The 20524-nt window shown below is 35.7% G+C and overlaps 1 protein-coding gene across 1 annotated transcript in view; it reads right to left on the bottom strand.

Moving 5' to 3' along the window:
- Nucleotides 1-20524, bottom strand: part of DMD (dystrophin) — a gene marked incomplete at both ends in the record, with an annotated part of 1114107 nt that overhangs the window by 354092 nt on the left and 739491 nt on the right. The window contains 2 exons of the mRNA XM_080612996.1: nt 4309-4417; nt 8846-8947. Coding sequence (XP_080469122.1) covers nt 4309-4417; nt 8846-8947 — 211 coding nt within the window. The remainder of the gene's footprint in view (nt 1-4308; nt 4418-8845; nt 8948-20524) is intronic.

Genomic DNA, 20524 nt, shown 5'->3' with positions numbered 1-20524 from the left:
AAAAACTCAAGGTATAAACTCCGCAAGTGGCTGCTGTGAGCATTTTTTCTACGTCCCAACTGAATAAGCGACGAGTTCTCTTTTGGTTAAATCATCTGGTGAAGTTACAACTTGCTTCTAATGTACTCAATACATCACTCCTCTCCCATTCTCCCTTATTAATTCTAAATCATGAAAAGCCTTCTTCTACTGTATATGGAAGCCCAGTCTCTGGCTCTGTGCCAGTAGTCTCTGACCTCTACTCCCAAACCAAATGATACTGAAAGCACATTAGAGTTTTGATTGTATGTATTTGAAGAAAGATACCTAAAGATCATAGCTGTTATTATGAGTTCTGGTGGTACAGTATTAGTGTTCTTCAAATTCTTTGCATGAAATATACAATTATTAACAATGCATATAAAGCCTTTCTGCCAAATGCATCTCTAACTCTGCTACAATTTGTGAAGCAAAACCTTTTGTTTTTTTAATATTTTTTTTTAGGTCTGCTACAAACTGCTTCAAAATTAGGCTGATAACTTGTGAGGTTTAAAGGGACAAATTCTACTTATTTTCAGATGTAATTTTACCATTGTAATTGGCACTACATTTTTCTTCATTTCAGAGTCATATATTTTTCTGTTTTGCTTGAGTAGGCATTTCATAAAAAAGACAAAAACTTGTGTAAAAATTCAGGGGAAAAATGAAATTGATTGCACACAAAGTACTGTTCACTGAATAAGTTAAACAAACTGCAAGAGTGCAAATATAATATATTACTCTCAGTTTCATTAGCTGCACATGCAAAATGTAAAATCAGTTGACAAAGTATTTTCAGCTCTATCCATTCACAGATATTTTTAAAGTTTCACTGACTTCAAGTATAGCATGATTGAAAATAAATACATAAAAGAAATTTAATTTTTAAGTATAGTTCTAACTGAAAGTGGCCAAAATTTTTCCTTAATGTCTTGCTTGAAAGAAGGTAAAGAGAAAATGTCTTCTACAGGACCAATGTCAGGAAAGTCTCCCACCTCACAATGCATTCACACGGGGTTACAAAGCCCTATATAACTTTACCTAAGTAAAAAGCCCTATATAACTTTACCTTATTAAGAAAGTACAGTGGTATCACTTCAGTATACTAGAGGTCACATAATTGCTAACAATACTATTAAAATTTATCCCTCCTGTAAAAGAACATTCCAAAACTTCATTTCTCGCTGCTTATAACATTTTCAAACTGCTGGCTTAGCAATGCATCAAGGTATTTGGCTAGAGACATTCACACAATTTCAAGTACAGATAGCAAGTGTGATTTCCTTCCTGAATCATCATGTCTTGGAAGTCAATCTTTGCTAAGGTTTTAGGAGTACCCTTCAGCTAAGTACATTTTTCAACCTGGAATATTATTTCTTGTTTATTATGCCAAGGGCACACTAGACTGGTGGGATATTAAGGACTTTTTTTAGCGCTTCTTCTGCCAAAGAAACTATAATACACACATCTTGAAATAATTATAAGCAGGGTCCTTTACCTCTGTAACAGCCACCAGATACTATATTTAGAAAGACCCTCTGGCTGAGTTCTTGTAGCCAGACTACACCAAATGATACCTGCCAGGGCAGTAGAGATTAGCCAATTACATCTTCATTCCCTAGTCCTAAACACAGATGCCAATATTATTAAATTCTGATGTCCACAAAAGTCTCTACAGAATCAGCAAGCGAATAATTATCAACATGCGATACTGCCATTGCTTCACAGAGTTCCTCCAAAATTATTTTTGTGCATCTTTCTTTAAAAAAAATTATCTTTCATGAGGCAATTGTTTGATTTTGTTTGTTTACCTTTCATTGTTTGATTTTGTTAGGCTTGGTTAAAGCTAGCTCTCCCACAGCCAGTTTAAGTCTCTATGCACACCAAAGCATGGTCCCTGAGAATCAGTATCAAGTCCATCAGATTTTCTATAATGTAAGTGGTTAAAATAACTACAGAACTTAGAGCATAGCATGAAAAAACCCATGACATTAAATTTCCACCCCCCTCTTCTTTTAAATTAAATACAAAAATGTTTTAGTAACACATAGCACTTTCTGTCTCTGCAGATGTAGAAGAAAAGGCTCAGGGAGATCATATCCATGTGTGTAAATATCTGAGTAGTGGAGTAAAGAAGATAGAGCCAGACTATATTCAGTGATGCCAGGGGCACCATGTGAAAACTGAAATACAGTAAAACTTATTTGGTTTACTGTGAGAGTGGTTCAACTCTGGCACAAGTTGCCTGGGGAGGTTCTGGAGTATCCATCCTTGGGGACAGTTAAAACCTGAATGGATCCGATCCTGAGCAACCTGCACTAATTGACTGTGCTTTGAGCAAGAGGAATAGATGTCTCCCTAGGTCCCTTCCGAACTCTACAGTTCTGTGGTGATACATCTATAATGTGATTGCAGTAAACTGACTCAAATAAAGAAAAATTATGAATTAGTGTTACAAGCACAGGTTCAAATTGTTAGTGCTCTTGTCAATAGAAAGGAAATCAATATTCCTGCTTAATTCTTTATAGAATACCAGTGCTTTCACTCTCTGCATGTATAATTCCATCTCTTGAGTCTCAGAAATGTTAGTAGTTAGAGCCTGTGTCTTGAATTAAGGTAAATGAATAATTTTTCAATTCTGCAGCTAAAGGTAAGTTAATATAGGAATCTATTGTACTAATTCTGTGTAGTCTTTCTTGTTCTGTTATTAACATTTCCTTTGTAACAGCAGACACACAGTTCACCAACACTCCCTCCCCCTGGAATCTGACATAACCTGCTTACACAGAAAACTAAAGCAAGTTTATTGACCCAGCACAGCAAAAAATGATTACACATCTCCTTCAGTTCCCCCAAGCCATTACATGAATTTCTACAGTATGCCTTAGAACAAAATCCTGTAAAGCAAGAATAATGCTGCACTACAAGTTTTTTAAAAATACTAGTGGTATTTAGCCCTTCTTAGAAATTTAAATTTATTGACATTGGAACCACAGCAACTCTAATTGACTAAAACAAAATGATAGTTCCTATTTAGTAAGATTCAACACGTCATAAGCAAGATATCTATTTTGCTTGAACTGATATATGCTATTCTGACAGAAGTTGGACTGTCTTCTGGTACTGAATATTCTAGATTCTGTTTATATGGCACAACTATTTACTTCTCTGAAAAAAAAAATAATTCTGCTTTGCTGTTCTAGAGATCACTTGTAGACGCAGAGAATTCTCCAATTTCAGGTTTTCTTGTATGCTACCCATTAAACATGTTAAAAGCAAGAGAGGTCAACATCCTACAGTTGATCCCAGGTGATTACTGTAGCTGTATTATAGCTTGAGTTACCGGCAATGTACAGGATTTCTTTCTGCTCCCACATCTGATGAGCAGCATTCCAAAGTGTAGGGGGGAGTAACATTCTTCAATCCAAGAAACTGAGATGGTTCAATTTCAAGCAAAGAATCTTTGAGACTTTAGAAACTCAGATAACTCAGTACTTCCATCATTCATTTCTTTTCTGTCCATACTTAATCACTACAGTTCAAAGAAAAGCAGTGGGAAACAAAATCCATTTATCAAGGAGATAAAAATGAGTTTGCACTCTTTGTAGGGAACAAGCAGGTGCAAACAGATATGAGAAGAATCTAATATAAATATTGTCCAAAAAAAATTTAAATTCAATGGAGATCAAGTCTCTTGTTGTGAATTCATGAACTCAAGACACCCAGAGATGTATATCACAGACTGAAAGTTTAACTGCAGGATTACTCTTATCATGTTGTCATACCACCTTCTCTATGAACACACAAGATTTGTCTTGAAACAGTCTTAGTTCATTGCCCTATCATAAAAAGTAATTTCAGAATTTCAGTCTCTGAGCAATTTATATCCACTTGACCTGTAACATCTTTTAATTTAAATAATTCTTCTCCCTTCATAGTATTTCCCCCATGAATATATGTAGAAAGTCAAAATCCCATCTCACCTCTTCATAGAATAAAGAAACAAGACTTTGAAACAGTAATAATTTGAAAAGCATGCTACAATCTTTTCATCAATACCATAATCTAATTTGTCTTCTGGGACACATTACGCAAAATAGAAAGGAAACAATAAAAATATCAACTTGAATTCCACACTAGCACAGCTCCCAAATGGGATAATGATAAATGATACAAGCTAAAGGTGACATTTTTAAGGACGCAGAATGAATTTAGATGGACTCTAGCCATTTTCATTTTAACTGTATGTCTTGTAATTAATTTCAAAAATGTATATACTGAAGCACTTACAGACACCTGAAGAGAAAAGGCCAAATGCTGCTAATGCTGGCTTTTCCTTTAGTTGTTGGATTAAGTGGTTTATTGCCTTCCAGTCAGCATTCAAGTCTTCTAATTTTTTCTAGAAAATAAAATTACAATATATTAAATTTATAACACATAATTCAATGTAGATAAATATAAATTCATTATTTTTCCTCCACCTGATGAACCTGCTCAATTAAAAGAAAAGGCACTGGCTTGCCCTGCTCCCTGGTTGACAGGCCTTTGCACCTTCTTAGGGAACACAGGATGATAACATCTTTAACATACAGTAGAAAGGTGGGGATCTTTAATCACCACAAACTAGAGATACTAATTTTTAAAATTAAAATAGGTGAATTATGTATTAAAAAACCCCAACAACCTTGTCAAGAAAAACCTCTGCAATTTGCAATATCAAAAATGCTGAACACATTTTTCCACCTATTAAAAAAAAAAAAAAAAAGTAAAAAGAAAGTCTAAGGAGTCTTCAGGGAGTCATTAACTTCAGTGTGCGGGCATGCAATCCTGCCAGTAATGGCTAACCTGTTACTTTTAAACAAAACTTAAGTGAAAGTCTGGTGTGTGATTTATATCAGTCCTCAGATAACCCTGACAGGACTTTAGTCTTGAAAATGTTGTTTCCACCTCTCTAAGGACTGTAAGGAAGGATTAAGCATTGCAGTTCTATGCTGGCATCTCTAAAAACTCTTAAGATGAAGACTGTGTTTCTTTTTTTTAAGCCACTCTCTGATTGCCTGCAACAAAAAGCAGCACAGAGTACCAATGCCACTCAGGCATGCTTTAAGCATTCTTATCCAATTCACAATTAGATCCTGTCGTGATGGAAACAGGATGCTTATAAAGAACGGTACTCTAATTACGTAGAGTCTAAGATGACAGGGGCCAATAAGAATAGAATAGGGAACAATACTCATTAAATAGAAGACGCAGTGAGGTAGCACAGTTTTATACTCTGATATGTCAGGGGAGTGTTTCTAGAATTTGCCTCAAGCTGTGCCATAAATAATCTAAGCCTGTAAAGTTCTTTTATAGCTTTCACCAACAGTAGCCAGAATACTACCTGGTACATACTCTAGACAGATTTTTGTGTGAATGCTTTTTGATAGGGCAAGAGAGAAAGAATACAATTCTGTATTAGGGAATAAACCAAATTTTAATCTTTAAGAGCAGTTTAAAAACTGCATTAAAAATTAAATAAAAAGATAGGAATATTAGAGATTCTCCTTGATAACAGCCTATGAGAACTAGATAGAAAAAGCAATCAGGCATACATGATAAAATTCAGAATCATACTTACGCTTTATTTCTGTGTGGATTACATGTGTGGGCATACGGAAACACATATTTTGGACACATTTTATGCCAGATTTTAAAGTTCCTTTGTTTTCTGCTACTGTAGCCCAAGAACTTACTTCCAGAGCTGAAAATTCAAAGGACTACTCCAATATCTATTTGTCCAATAGTCGCAGAGAGTGCAGAGAGCCCTTAAAACCAAAAGCTGGACAGATTATACTACCAAAGTCTGGCTTCATTTTACAATATACTCAACAGTAACTCAGGAAGTAGATATGGTTGGTATAAATATAATATTGGTCCTCACTACGAGTAACTGTTTAACTATTCATGTAGATGTGGGCCAGGGCTTTCCTTCCAGTAATGCCAAAATATAAAACGTGCCCACCACCAACATTAGGGGATTTTCTGAGGCAACCTCTACACTACTAATAGAAGAGTAGCTAGTTTTAAATTCTTCTATCAGAATTACATTTTGATCTAATTTTGCATCTGCCATAAATTATCATGCATGTATTAAAATGTTATCTTCTTTGAGCACAGCAATTTTGCTGTAATTGCAACTCTAGAACTTTGGTGACAGGTATGAATATCAAAATACGTTGCACTGAGGAACACTTTTATTGATTTCCTTTAAATGTCAACACTGGTACAATTTAAGAGAGCTTAGCATTCATACCCAAACTAATCTCACTGACAGCACTAAAACTACATAGATAGAGAGAAGTGATGTAATCTTTTAAATGCAAGACTGATGACAATGAAAATGAGTTCCTCACTACTTACTCTCTCACACAACACGTGAAAGGACAAATTGAGTGTTGTGGCAAGGGAACTACAGCTCTTTCAGTACCACAGAAACCCTTTCCTGAATAAACTGTACTGTTTGAGTGCTGTTAATCATGAGACTGGGACTTATATTCTTTTTATTGCCAATGTCATCAGCCATAACCTCTCCCTTCCCCATGCATAACACCTTTACAGAAATGCATTTCTAAAGCATGAAATTCATTTTATAAAAGCAAATAGGTCGGATTATTCAAGTGCTAGTGCTTAAAGGATCACACATCTCATCCCATTCTTGATTCTTAAATCAGCAAATACTAGGATTTCTTTTGCCAACAAAAATATTTTTAGTACTCCATTGCAAAATTCTATTTTAGTATGCTTAGTGAAAGTGTGAAAATATACTTATCTCAGTGACATAACTATAAGCTTAAGTATGTGTCAATATAAATCCATGGGAATTGATTTACATTCCAAACACTATAATGCAAGTATATCATAAAGGTTGCAAAGATAACTAGCTAAACATTAAGAAATGCCATTAACTATGAACATTAATTCAGATACCATGCACATAATTGCACCAGTATCTTTAATTCTCTCACACATACTGTCTTCCAGCACCAGAGAGACTTGCAGTGTGAATGAATCATAAGACCTCTACTTTCTTTATTGAAAAGAATCAGAAGATCTGAGCTAAGGAAATCAGAGAGAAAAAAAGAAAGCTAAGACAAAGGTGCCACAGACAACTAAATATTCCACAAAGCTGTCAAGCAATGTTAAGCAAGCATTTAAGGCTTTTAAAGAAGCCATGCAATTTTATCTTTTTCCCTGTCCACAAAATAAAAAAAGAGTATAAGAATTGCTGCTTGCACTGTGATTGCAATACATATCCTGTACTGAATTAGGTAGTATTCAGCCTAAACCAAGATCACCTTAACTCAAGAATTTTCTAAATTTACGAGTGCTTAACTTTGCAACCTTGCTAATATCTTTACAAAAACACCCTCATCTGTATAAAAGTTATTTCTGTTTAAACAAAATATCTTTGTGACATTTGCTGAAAAGTCTATATTGTGACATATAAACAGCAGGAAGAGCTGGAGTTGCTTTCGAAGAACGATGACAAAAGATCAACTCAGAATAAATGGGTAGAAGCGTAAGGAAACCTACATCATCAAGAAAACAATTCAACAGTCCTGACAGCATATATTCACTATTTTATGACTTACTGAATAAAACAGACAGTGAATCAGAAATTAACTTCACAGGTCGTTCAATTAACTGGACTACAGAATGTAATGAAAAAAGTAAAATACAATTAAAGAGGGACTAGAAATGAACACTTGCTACTCCACAAGTAGTTACTAATTTCCTCACAGGCACATTTTATAATATCGCTGTCAGAAGTACAATGGAAGGAATATCACAATCTTTATTTAAAAAGTTAACTCATTACAGCAAATCGGGTAGAAATTGGCAGTTTCGTTGTCTTTAAAGTGAACACCAAAAAGAAAGAGACACAGAGTATACTTCTGTCAGAAGTTTGGCTTAAACGGAATAATTTCACACAATTTATATTTCTGTCAGTGATACATAAAACAAGTACTAGTTCTTCTCCTTGAAAACGCCAGCATTCATTCTGCAATTCTTTATATGCAATTACAAAAATCTAGAAAGCCAAAACTTGTAGTTTTTTGTTTTTTCAGGTGCTTTGCTTGTTAAAATGTGGAGTAACAGCGCCTAAGACTGCAGCTGAAGTCACATAAAATAAGCAAATGCAATTATTCCAGGGTGATTTTTCTGTTCATTCATTCAATGTGCAGATAATGTTTCAGTTCCCAACAATAATAGCACTGTATTAGCCAAGGAAAATAGACAAGACAGAATCAAAAGCTTTGTTTCTGCCCACTCTCATTATCACATTACTTTTAAGTCATTTTGAGTATATCTCTTTTAGTGTTTTATCTGTGCTTAGGAAAACTACATTAAAAAAAAAAAAAAGCATAGATAGCAAACTGGAAAATAACTCGCAAAACCTCGACTCTTACCTTTTCTAGAAAATATGTTCATTTGTTTTCAATTGATAAAACTTCTGAAAGTGGAATTCAAAATAAGGGAGTTTAAAACAAGTTAGATGATGCCATTAATTAGGCACTCAAAATTATATTTGCTTTTAATGTGGATTATGCTTGAAGAAGTAGAACTACCTTAATGTCAAAACCAATATTCCCATCACAATATGTAAAAATTTTCTAGCTGGAAACATTGCTATTTTCCTGGCTATGCCATCATAGAATAGAACAAATGCCATTTGCCAAGTTCCTTCACTGATTATAAACAGAGCACATCAAGGACAAGTGTACAACAGGGGAAGCATAACCCATTACACAGTAATGTATATTGCTAAAGGTTGCTTCATTACCTTTACTGGATGAGTGGCTGGCTTTTCCTTATATAAATGACACCCTTTAGACAAAACCTCTTCCACATTCGGCTGTTTAGCCTGCACTGCTGCTTCAGTTTCCTGAAAAATAAAACCATATACAGTGTAGATTAACTACAGCATAAGCAATAAGACTGAAAAGTCCTAAAGCTCCATGGGAAGCTGTAAAATACCAATAGATTAGTTTCTGCTCAGGATTGTTTTTTGGGAAAACTTATGGATAGTAGCACATAAGGACAAACAAGGTCACCAGAGAAAACAAAATCAAAGAGGGATGGAAAAGAGTAAGGCCAGGAAAATAAACAGTGATAGGTCTTATTATCCTGAAGGTTTCAATAAAATGAATACAAAGCTAACACAAATTTATACTAGGAAACACAGGCATGAGAAATCTCATTTAAGCAGCTCTGTCCTTTGTTTTACATTACAGATTAAAAGTGTATACTTGTTAATATTTCATTCATACAGTACATGGCATTAAAATCATGAGATGCAACAATGATACTGAATTTAGGAAGATTAAAAGCATTAATAGAAAACTAAGACTAAAAGTATTAATAGAAAACTACTATTGCTAGTAATAAACTGGTACTTATCTAGTAAAACATTTATACTAAAGAATTAAAAACCAAAAGCACGGTAGTAGTGGCAGTTCTTAAAGGTACGAGGAGGCACTTACCATTAGCAATGACACCCAACTGAATTAGCAACAGCATTTTCCCTAGCAATCTGTTTATTTTTAATCTGGAAAGATATAATTCATGTGCTAACAGAAGAAACCCTTCCAAATGTATAGCAGCATCATTTCATCAGGCACTGACCAAAAATATAATGAGTGAAGCACTACATACAGATAATTAAAAGGAAAAAAAATTACTGAAAAGTATAAAAGAAGTTATTAGCAGCACCTGGACTTCCAAGATTCATATTGTTCTCAGTTTTCAAGTCATATAAGAAAAAAACAAACAAAACTGACAAAAAATCCCAGAGTTATCTATCAAAATTAATTGGTTGGCTTGTTTTTGTTTTCCTCTCTCCACTCTTTTCCTACTATTTTATAGCTTGATTACCTTGTCCTAACCAATATTGCAGACTACCTACTGACTCTCCAACCTGATTTTCTGTCCACAATCTCAGTTATCATTAGTGTGACAGCAGACAAGATTGTGTGCTGGGATTGTCACTGTCTGATTGACACACCATTTTATTGGTGGAAATCTGCTATTCTTTGCTCTATAATAAACTTGTTAAAGTGTAAGTCATTTTCAGTCTCAAAAAGGGGCCATTTTGTCCCTCTGTTTCAGGTCAACATAGAAAACATGCCTACAGTGCCGCCTGAAATTTTACATACAAAAGTTTATTGACAAACAGTAAAAATAAAAAAATAAAAATAACATTTTCCTTGCAAATACTGTTTATCAATCACAAATTAAGTGAAATAAAACTTGTCTGATTAACTGCAATGATATTTATAACATTTAATTGGTTTTTATTATGCCTTTTGATATTAATGAGATATAACTGTAAGGATTCATAGAGAATGAGCACTGAAAAGCAATGCACAGCAAAATTGAGATGGGAGCAGTTTATTAACTTTTGATCAAATCCTCAATAAAGTCCTATTTTCTTTATGTGACTAGGTTAGGTTTCTACTTCTCTGCTCACCATATAAAGAAAAAAGCACAGAATCATAAAATGGTTAGAGTTGGAAGGGATCTTAAAGATCATCTAGTTCCACCCCCCTGCCATGGGCAGGGATACCTTCCACTACACCAGGTTGCTTAAAGCCCCATCCAACCTGGTCTTCAACACTTCTAGAACCCTGGAAACATATTCAACTAGATCAGGTTGCCCAGAACCACATCCAGTCTGGTGCTGAATATTTCCAGGGATGGTGTACCTATCATCTCTCTGGGCAACCTGTTCCAGTATTTTACGACCCTCATTGTCAAGGAGTGTAAATGAAAAAAGGTAATTTTCTGCCTATCTTGATGAAAAATAGGCATTTTAATATTTTAGTTGTACTGTTGTTTTTTTTTAAATTAAGCCAGGTTTTTTTGCAAATATTTTGTGTTGTGTTATCCTACACATCTCAAATACTTATTTTATAACAGCACCAGTTACCATAAAAAAATCTGTAGCAGGAAAAACATATTATGATTCCCTGCAGAGTCCAAGAATATAAAGAGCACTACAGGTGCAAAGATACTGATGGTTTAAACCACACTGTGAATGTGCCTTCGAAGTAGATCTCTTCCCCACTAACTGGGCTTTTTTTACCACCATGGACTGGTCTGGGATCACACAAATTGGTTTCTTTCAGGCTGTAATCAGCTTGGAAGATGGGCACTAGGAGGGCACCTAACATAGTTCCAGGCCATGATGACACTGCCAGCCCTGATTGCCCATGACTGCTCACCCCCTCAGGTTACCCCCACCTGCCCATGGTCCAGGACCCTGCACCAGGCCCTCCAGGGCCATCAGTCCCTACCCCAGTGACCCTGCCCTGCTTGGCCACTGGACCCACCAAGTCAGGTAAACCCACAGGCTCATGTTCCATCTGCAGGGAGGTACCCGATGCTAGCAGCTGGGCCTGCCCTAGCGCCCTCTGGCTGCTCTGCTCCTATCTATGGGGTGAAATGGGACCTGGCTGCCAAGGCCTGCCCTGAAGGCTCCTCAAAGGGAGACCTCCAATGGCCCTGGCACATGGGAAGCCGCTGGCCCTGCAGGCAGCTGGCAGCTGTAACAAGGATGGAGGAACCCGAGCACTTACTGTTCACTCTTAAGTCATCTTCATCAATTTCCCTTAACATTTTCTAGAATTGAGGAAAAGCAGAGGCTCTTAATAGGCTCTCTTAAGCTTTGCCATGTATTTGATCTGACTAGGTTTGCAATAACAGCCATTAACAATAGCAGTCAAGTTCTACCTCTAGGAATTCAAACCCAGAACCACCTGGCTTTGGGTGGTAGCACTCCAAACTAATTAAAAGGACTACTCATAGCAGGAGGTACTATTCAAATCCTGTAGCTGTAAGAAAATTTGGCTGCTCAGTATTTATTTGTATTCTACCCCTCTATATTGAAATCTGAATCATGATTTATCGTATACACACATATAAATAGGCTAATATCCCTTTTCAAATTGAGAGAAAAAATAAAAAAAAAAAGCAGCAAAATGAATGACTGATGGTACCATGTGACACCACATTCTGCAGAAAATTATATGAAAATATTTAACCATCCTTTTCATTGTCATTATTTTATGCTAATGCTAGTATACACAGCACACATAAAAACTAACAAGCATCTCCCATTTCTGCCTATTCCATAAACATTTGAAAGGATTTATTTATGGATTCAAAAGGTATTTGTTTTTTATGGATAGAATATAGATATAATTGTCTATAGCCAGTTAACAGAAACATAACATTTAGCTGTTGAGTCACCAAATTCATTCTGCTTTACAATTTTCTTGAGTTACATGAACTAATCTTGAGTAGTCTGATCTTTCAAAATCAATGGACTTGATCTAAACCAAAATGCAAGTGCAAGTCTGTCCAATATAGCATGATGCTTCATTTGAGATTTATGTGGAAATAAGAATAGAGATAAGAGCCCAGGGGAAAAAGAGGTTCTCAGTATCTTTTCATTCATTTGGACATCGCTGAAATGAACAAATATCTTACTTGCTAGAGCAACAAATACTTTTTTTTGTTGCACACTTAATTCCAACATCATTGAAAAACATCACAAAATTATTTTAAATAACTGCACACCTGACATTAAACAGCTGTAGCAACTTTGAGTGAGCTGTTTGTTCTGTTCTCTGCCTGATGGGATAGCCCCTTGACAAATTCTGCCCAGTGAGCAAGTTTCCAGCAATTTCAAATCCATTTGCTAGGTGACACCCGATTAATACGGGTCGATAGTCAACTGAGTAGTTTCAGGATACTGCTCCATCATTTGGTTCCCAAGAAGAGCAAAAAAGATAACGACCATAACATGGCCTCCAGTGGTTTGCTCACAACAGAGACCACGGTTATCTAGGCTGCGCAGAATCCAGGAGAATAGCATCCTCCCAGAGCAGGGCCTGAGATCTACTCCTGATTGCACAGGCCAGGCTACTACTAAAGCTAATAGGAGTTGTCCATGCTCATGTCCATCAGTTTTTAGAGAATACCTAAACCATAACTTTTAAAAAGTACTGATTCAAGATCATTGACTCCCTCGCCACACTCGCTTTGCGCCCTGGGGGAGGACTCCTGTAGGGTGGATGCAGCACTGTCTCTGGGAAAGCAGAGCTGGCTCTACTGTAATTACACAGTTTAGGATCTGCCTGTGATAGGAATCATAATGCTACTTCTGGGCTGGGTGATGAATATGCTAATTAAACTTTTCACACATATGGCAAATTAAAATACATCATAATTGGAAACTGCTGTTTCTCAAACATGTACAAACAAGAAGCAGAGGCCACCTTTTTTCCATGACGTACTATCTATGAATTTTCAGTGGTGTTGAAATGGTACATTCAAACTGATGAAACCAATATATTGACTAAACCTCTGGTGTGTATGCCAGTGGAAGAGGAAGTTTGATGGCTTGGCATATGTTATTTCAAGAGATGGTAACTATCCTAGCAGACATAGACAGGCTGTTTGACATATGTTGCACATATATTAGGAGGCCCAGACAACTATCTATAAAAGTATCTGCAGCATTTCAGACTGTCTATTGGTCTATATTAAGAATCACAAGCACTGATACCCCTATGCCAGTAACGCTACTGACATTTTGGGGATTGATTACCCAATGAGATTATGTCCATGGGACATTTATTGCAGGGACAGTAGGAGAAGCTGAAGGTGCTTAAACCTATGTCTTCATGGTGAAATGCAATGCAAAATTGAAAACTTAATTACAACCTTCAAATTAAAAAGACATAACTTTGAAATTAATGTAGTGAGTGGTTTTAAAAGTAATGACTTCTTTTCATCAAGACAGTACATTAAATGAAGCTTAAAGGAGAGAATTTATTCCCAGGAAAACACAAGCAGTAAGCAATTTCCCTTTACTTCACAAGAAAGACAAGGCAGTAATGTTTAGCAATCAAATATACTAAATCTAAAATCTAAAATAATTTGGAGGCTTTTAATGTCAAAAAGACATTTTTAAATAATCAGATATACATCCCCGTATATATTTAACTTGATGACAGAAAATTATATTTAATTATGTTTTCCTTGTCTTTTAGATGACGGAGAGTGTTAACTCGTAACCAGAATTCTCTGAGGTGGATTTTCTTATTCATGCGCACAAGAAGTTCCAGCAAGGTTCACTGAAATATTCGTGCTTATCTTTCAGGTTACTATTCCCAGATATTCTGTGGAGATAACTATAAATAAATGGTGAGGTTCCAAGTGCTTCATTTTTCCCTCACAAGTAAAAAAAGGGAATTGGATAGAAAAATGTGAATGTATTCCCATCTTCAAGAATTATGGTTCTGAATAAGTGACCTGATTTTTTCTTTTGACTCAGCTCTGCACATTCCCATTTGTGAAGCAGACTAACTAGCTAAACCACAATAAAGAAGAATGTTCAGAGACTTAATTAGAAAGACATCAAACTTCAGCTACACCATAGTGAGCATCAGATCTTGATGGTAGGTCAGACAGTACAGTCAATGGCATTCTCAGTATTCACTTTAGATATTTATACAGTATTATTAGAATACATGCAAGACATGCTATTAACAGGTCTGTCGCTATATTGAGGTAGTACTTAATCCACCAGAGGAAAAATGCAGTTGCGAGTATTTAAACTTGCTGAATAAAGACTTTAATCAATGCTGATAAAATTCAAAGATAGACAAGATTGGACACCCGTTCTTTTCTACATAACAGATCAAAAAGTGTGTTAACTTCCTGAATATTTTACTTATCTCTAGATAGAAATAAAATGCTCTGTGAGCATGTAAGTTATAGAATTTAAATTCAGCTTCCAGTCACAGGGTTTTATGAAAAGAAAGGGGGCGGAGGTGGGGGGAAACCCCAACATACAAAACCAACAACAAACAAAAAAACTCAACACATAAAAAAAAAAATATTCAATCTCACCCAACTAATAAGTCTATTCCATTGGTGGTCTAGGTAGAAGGTTAGTCTAAAGCTGCTTTTTGAGTGTGAGATCCAAAATATGATCCTAAAGCAGTTATAAGATATCTTAATGGGGAAAAGAATATTGTGAGATTCACCCAGCTTTTAAAAGTAAAGTGTGCAAAAGACTGTAGTTTGATTTTAATGAGAGATTGGAAAGTTGATAGAACTACAGCTTTTGACCTATATGAACATTTTCAAGATACTTTAGAAGACAACCAATTATTTCACAGAAAAAATAACTACATAAAGGATCTCTTCGTTCCAAAAGTGCAACAATTCAATTTTAGAGTTCATAACTACCTTCTAAACCTATGAGTGGAGCATTTGTGTAGATTGTAAAATATGCAGACATTGCGTCTATTAAGACTTGGTGGTAGTTTTCATCATTTTACTCCTTGCAATATCTCTTACTCCTGGTACAGGAAAAGGGAAGGGAAGAAAAGGAAAATCCTCTGCAATGAAATGGAACGAAGAAGGTTCAAAAATTTGAGCCATGCAATCAAAGCACCTGAAACAGCAATAACCACCATTTTGTAGAGTGAAAGGATGTTTTTTTCCAAAGTGCATTTACCTGTTGACTATCAGAAATTTGTGAGCTTTCTCTGTACATCTAGAGGAGATGAAATATAGTAATTTTTTCCCCACACAGAGAAATCACTATTTATACATTGCAGCTGTCTGTCCTGAAAAGAAAATTTCCTGGAGGTACTGAAGATAGAGAAAATTATTAGCTGTGAAGACATGACCTACAGATATGGCATATGAAAAGAATTTGGTTATGGTGGTCATATACTGATAAAGCACAGTTAATCATCCAGTTGGACTGTGAAAAGGCCCACTAAGAAGAATCCTTTGAGATTGGACATGATTCAGAATATTTTATTTTGAGGGTGAACAAATGCTTCTGTTCTACGTAGACTGCAGATCTTGTCTTAGTTCCAGTGCATAATATAAAAGAGATAATAACAAACCTAGGAGAACTGACACATAGGAAGTAAATTTGGCAAGAAAACATAATGAGAAATTCTTGTGAGAAAATAAGGGAAATCCCAACAATTTTACAAGCTCTCTCCCAGTCTCATGCTCTTTTAGATGCCGAAGAATAGCAGCATAAGAGGAAGAAAAGTTACTCAGATTAACACAGTAGCAGTTATGGACTATCACCATAAGCATCTTCACTGGAAAGTGAAATTTGGTGACAATTATAAAAATATGAATCATAAAAATTATTTAATATTTCAAACAGGAAAGAAAAAAACAGAATTTCTTTTCTCCCACTGCACAAATAATGACAGTTATTTCAATAAACTGAATAAAAACTCTAACTTGGGAGGGAGGCATTTACTTATTTATCTTACCATTTAATTCTTGGTTACTTAATTTTTATGTCCTGTAAGTCAAGGCTTATAAGCAAATTTCCCTCCTTTTTTCTAGTAGATAAATAATTATTTTCAGAGGAAACAAAACCAGAAGGTACAAAAGGAAATTAGAAAGAAAACAAAATCAAAATATATTAAGCGTTCTAATATCAGTTTGTCATTTGTAACATTTTCAGACATGCCTATCTTCTGGTATTAGTCTTTAATACAGCATTTAAATGAATATTCATGAGGAGAGGCTGAGGGAGCTGGGTCTCTTTAGCTTGGAGAAGAGGAGACTGAGGGGTGACCTCATCAGTGTTTACAAATATGTAAAGGGTGAGTGTCAGGATGATGGAGCTAGGCTTTTCTCAGTGATGTCCAGTGATAGGACAAGGGGTAATGGGTGTAAACTGGAGCATAACAGGTTCCATGTGAACATCAGGAAAAACTTCTTTACTGTGAGAGTGACAGAGCACTGGAACAGGTTGCCCAGGAGGGTTGTGGAGCCTCCTATGTTGGAGATATTCAAGGCCCGGCTGGACAAGTTCCTGTGTGATGTACTCAAGGTTACCCTGCTCTTGCAGGGGGGTTGGACTAGATGATCTTTTGAGGTCCCTTCCAACCCTTGGGATTCTGTTATTCTGTGATATATTTCTGCCGTTTTTCTTCCAGTAGTTACAGTGGCATGTATTACTGGAAGAAATGGTAAAGACTGAGCTTGTATGTTGCTTCAGCAGCAGAAGCAGGGGTAGAATTCAATAAGTGGAATTTATGTTCTTATAGTTTGGAAAATATGCAATTTGCTCCTTTCCAGTTGCCTGGTTTTCAAGTACAAAATGGCTGTTGCTTCCACATTCTGGGTGGTGGCACTTTTAATTTTGGGTTTATTTTTCATAAACAAGTATGTTATCAGAAGTTTATCCTTTTAAAAATCTCACCAATTCATTTCACTCTGAATGAAGTAAAATATGATTATAAAGTAAGGAACGAAAAGACCTAGTAAGCAAATGCTAGTCAATAGTGCCCAGTGTTAAACAACAGCCATAGCACAGATTTGCATGGATGGATGTAAAATCGCTATTGCTGAGCTGTGCTTACGCAGTGTCAAGGCTTTTTCTGCTTCTCACACCACCCAACCAGCAAGGAGCTTGGGGGTGCACAAGAAGCTGGGAGGGGACACATCTGGGAGAGCTGACCCCAACTGACAAAAGGGATATTCCATACCATATGAGATCATGCTAAACATATAAAGCTTAGTGAAGAAGCAGGAAGCGGGGCACATTTGGAGTTAAGGAGTTTGCCTTCCCAATTAATCACTATACATGATGAAGCAAGCCCTGCTTTCTTGGAGATGGCTGAACACCTGCTTGATGAAGTAGTGAATTAATACCTTGTTTTGCTTTGATTGTGCAGCTAGGGTTGCTTTACCTACTAAATTGTCTTTATCACAACACATGAGTTTTCTCACTTTCGGCCTTCTGATTCTCTCCCTATCCCACTGCAGGGAAAGTGAGCGAGCAGCTGAGCTGCCTACCAGGGTTAACCCACAACAATGATTTAGAAAGAATTTTCACCCTCCAATCTCTCACTGCAGAATTTGTCATATCTAACAGTTTTAATTTCTTTACAAGAATATCTCACAAGAGTTAAGCTTTGCAGCACTATGCCAGATACCACAAAGCTACATTTACTTGGAAATTTAGCACAAAATCTGCAACAGGATTGAGTGTTTTCCACATTATCACTACTGTGAAAAGGAACTGCGATGAGTTTAGGCATATGTTTTTATTTTCAGTAAAAAAAAAAAAAAAAAAAAAAAAAATTGATAAAAACTCCCACAATTTTTACTCAAGTATCAATCAAATTAATATTGATCGTATCAAAATTCTTCAAATATCCAGCAGGTACCAAAAATTCATAGTTACCAATGTACAAAATACTGAAAAGATGTAGGTTCACTGCCTCTAATATTTATTACATAGCAATGAATTCAAAGTAAATTATACTAAAGCTAATAAAACCTTGTGCTGATATAACCAGTCATTTGTGTAGGCTCTTCATCAGATTCCAGTACTTTAAATTGTATGTGATCAGTAGAGCAAAATATATAATCTTACAGAAGAGGAGTTGCTGTTTAATAAATAACATACTATTAGCAAGAAGAAGAATGTCCAAGAGCAAGAGAAAGATTTTCTGTTAAAAAGAGAACATATGAAAAAGAACACAAATGGTGATAATGTTAGAAAACTGCATTTTCTGAATCGGAGAGGAAATTACCTATCTCTGACAACCTAACTACGCTGAAGCAAGCTATAGTTTTGGTACTGACTTCACTAGAACCTTAGTAAACTTCTCTGTCATTTATGTAAGTTCCCTCTTAAATTTATTTGCTCGCTTATATTAACCAAGCTTTTACTCTAGAACTCTGGATAGTACTTGAGCTGTTATTAATAGTACAAGGAGGAAACCAAAAGATAAAGCTGAGGTACACCCTCACTAACTGTCAAGCAACACACCCACACTTTAAAATTCTTATTCCTTCAACAAAGAAATCAGATCTTGATTTACTAGTGATTTGTTATTTCCTAGAAAAATATTACCACACATCAAATACTTGATCACCTTTCAAAACTCTTTCCTCTCCTGAGACACTGGGACACAGATACACCTGCAATCCATCCTTAAGGCTGCAAAGTCCATTATAGACAAAGTGATTTACAATGATTACTCCCTGGTAAAATTTTGCTACATTTTCACAATCCATTTGTAGCTAATATCATTTAATATTCTTGCACTTGGGATAGATTTTTAAAATTTTTTTTAGAAGGGTTTTGAATACAGACTGACTGTTTAAATGCTCAAAGCTTACAAAGAAAACATTGAGTAGGTTGTTCCTCAAAGTCCCATGAAAAGATTTTTGGAATGAGCAATAATTGATAAATGCACAGAATATCAAACTGTAGCTTCTATGAATTGATTAAATTTACATTTACTGCAGATCTTAATAAAAAAAAAATGAAAATGGGAGTAGTTTAGATAATCAAACAATATTTCATCACCAGAAGTTTTCACAGTTCAACCTTTTGCCAAATCAGACACAGATACAGTGAGATGAATCTCTGGGGTATATATTCTTTATGCACTCATGTGGACAAACTACTACCTCTTATTGCATATAAAACCTACTAATTTAAAAGGATGTTGGCAAAAATTAAAAGATAAAAGAATCAATAAAGAGGTAAAATCTGGTCTAGCTTGTCATGCAGAAATTGGCAAATGAAGGCTGATAGAAGGAAAAATACAGCAATGTCCACTTTCTGTTCTGTGGGTAAAGTCTCTTTTATTTGTCTTCAATTAGGTTTGTTACTCCTCAGCCATGCTCTTCCCTTATGTTCTAAATGGAGGTTGTCAAGTATATAATGATTTGATTGACAAGAGTTGACAGTTTTCCTATTGTTATCCGAAGCTTATCAAGGACAAAATCCAAATACAAGATATTTTTAAGCATACATAGTTATTTGGGTTTTTTTTTAAGGATGGCTTATTTTTATTTGGCAAAAGTGAACACAATATGCTATATTAAATACATGGCAAGTCACCCTTATGGACAGCAAACAGATATAAATACTACACCCATAGGCAGTTTGAAGCTTCGTTAGCAGTACAGGAGAAAATCAAGGTTGTATAAACCTTGGAAAAGAGGACTCAAGTATAGAAGCTACAGGAGGGGTGAGTAATAACCCAGAAGGTAAGGAGGGACTACAGAGAAACTGAGTTAGTAAGGAGATAGAACCAGTCAGATTGCAAGAGAATTTGGAGGCAAGGTGGCTGGAAGCATAAAGTGTTTTTTTATATTGGCTGGAGAAGAAGATTTGGAAGGGTCAGCAGGATTTCAATGAGCTACAAGTGGAAACAGGAATTTCTGCATTTTGTCAACTCATTCCCTATCTGGAGCATCATTTCCCCACCCATTCCTTAAAACAAAAGGAATCTCAGTTCTCTTCATTCGCTTCATGTCTTCGTCATCTGTAGTCACCTATATCCTGCTCAATGTTTCCTTTGTAAGCTTTGAGCACTTAAACAGTCTGTATTCAAACCCTTCTAAAAAAAAAAAAAAAAAAAATCTATCCCAAGTGCAA

Source organism: Psittacula echo (assembly GCF_963264785.1).
Source record: "Psittacula echo genome assembly, chromosome: 3".
Lineage (NCBI taxonomy): Eukaryota > Metazoa > Chordata > Aves > Psittaciformes > Psittacidae > Psittacula > Psittacula echo.
This window is presented reverse-complemented; position numbering and strand designations above follow the sequence as displayed.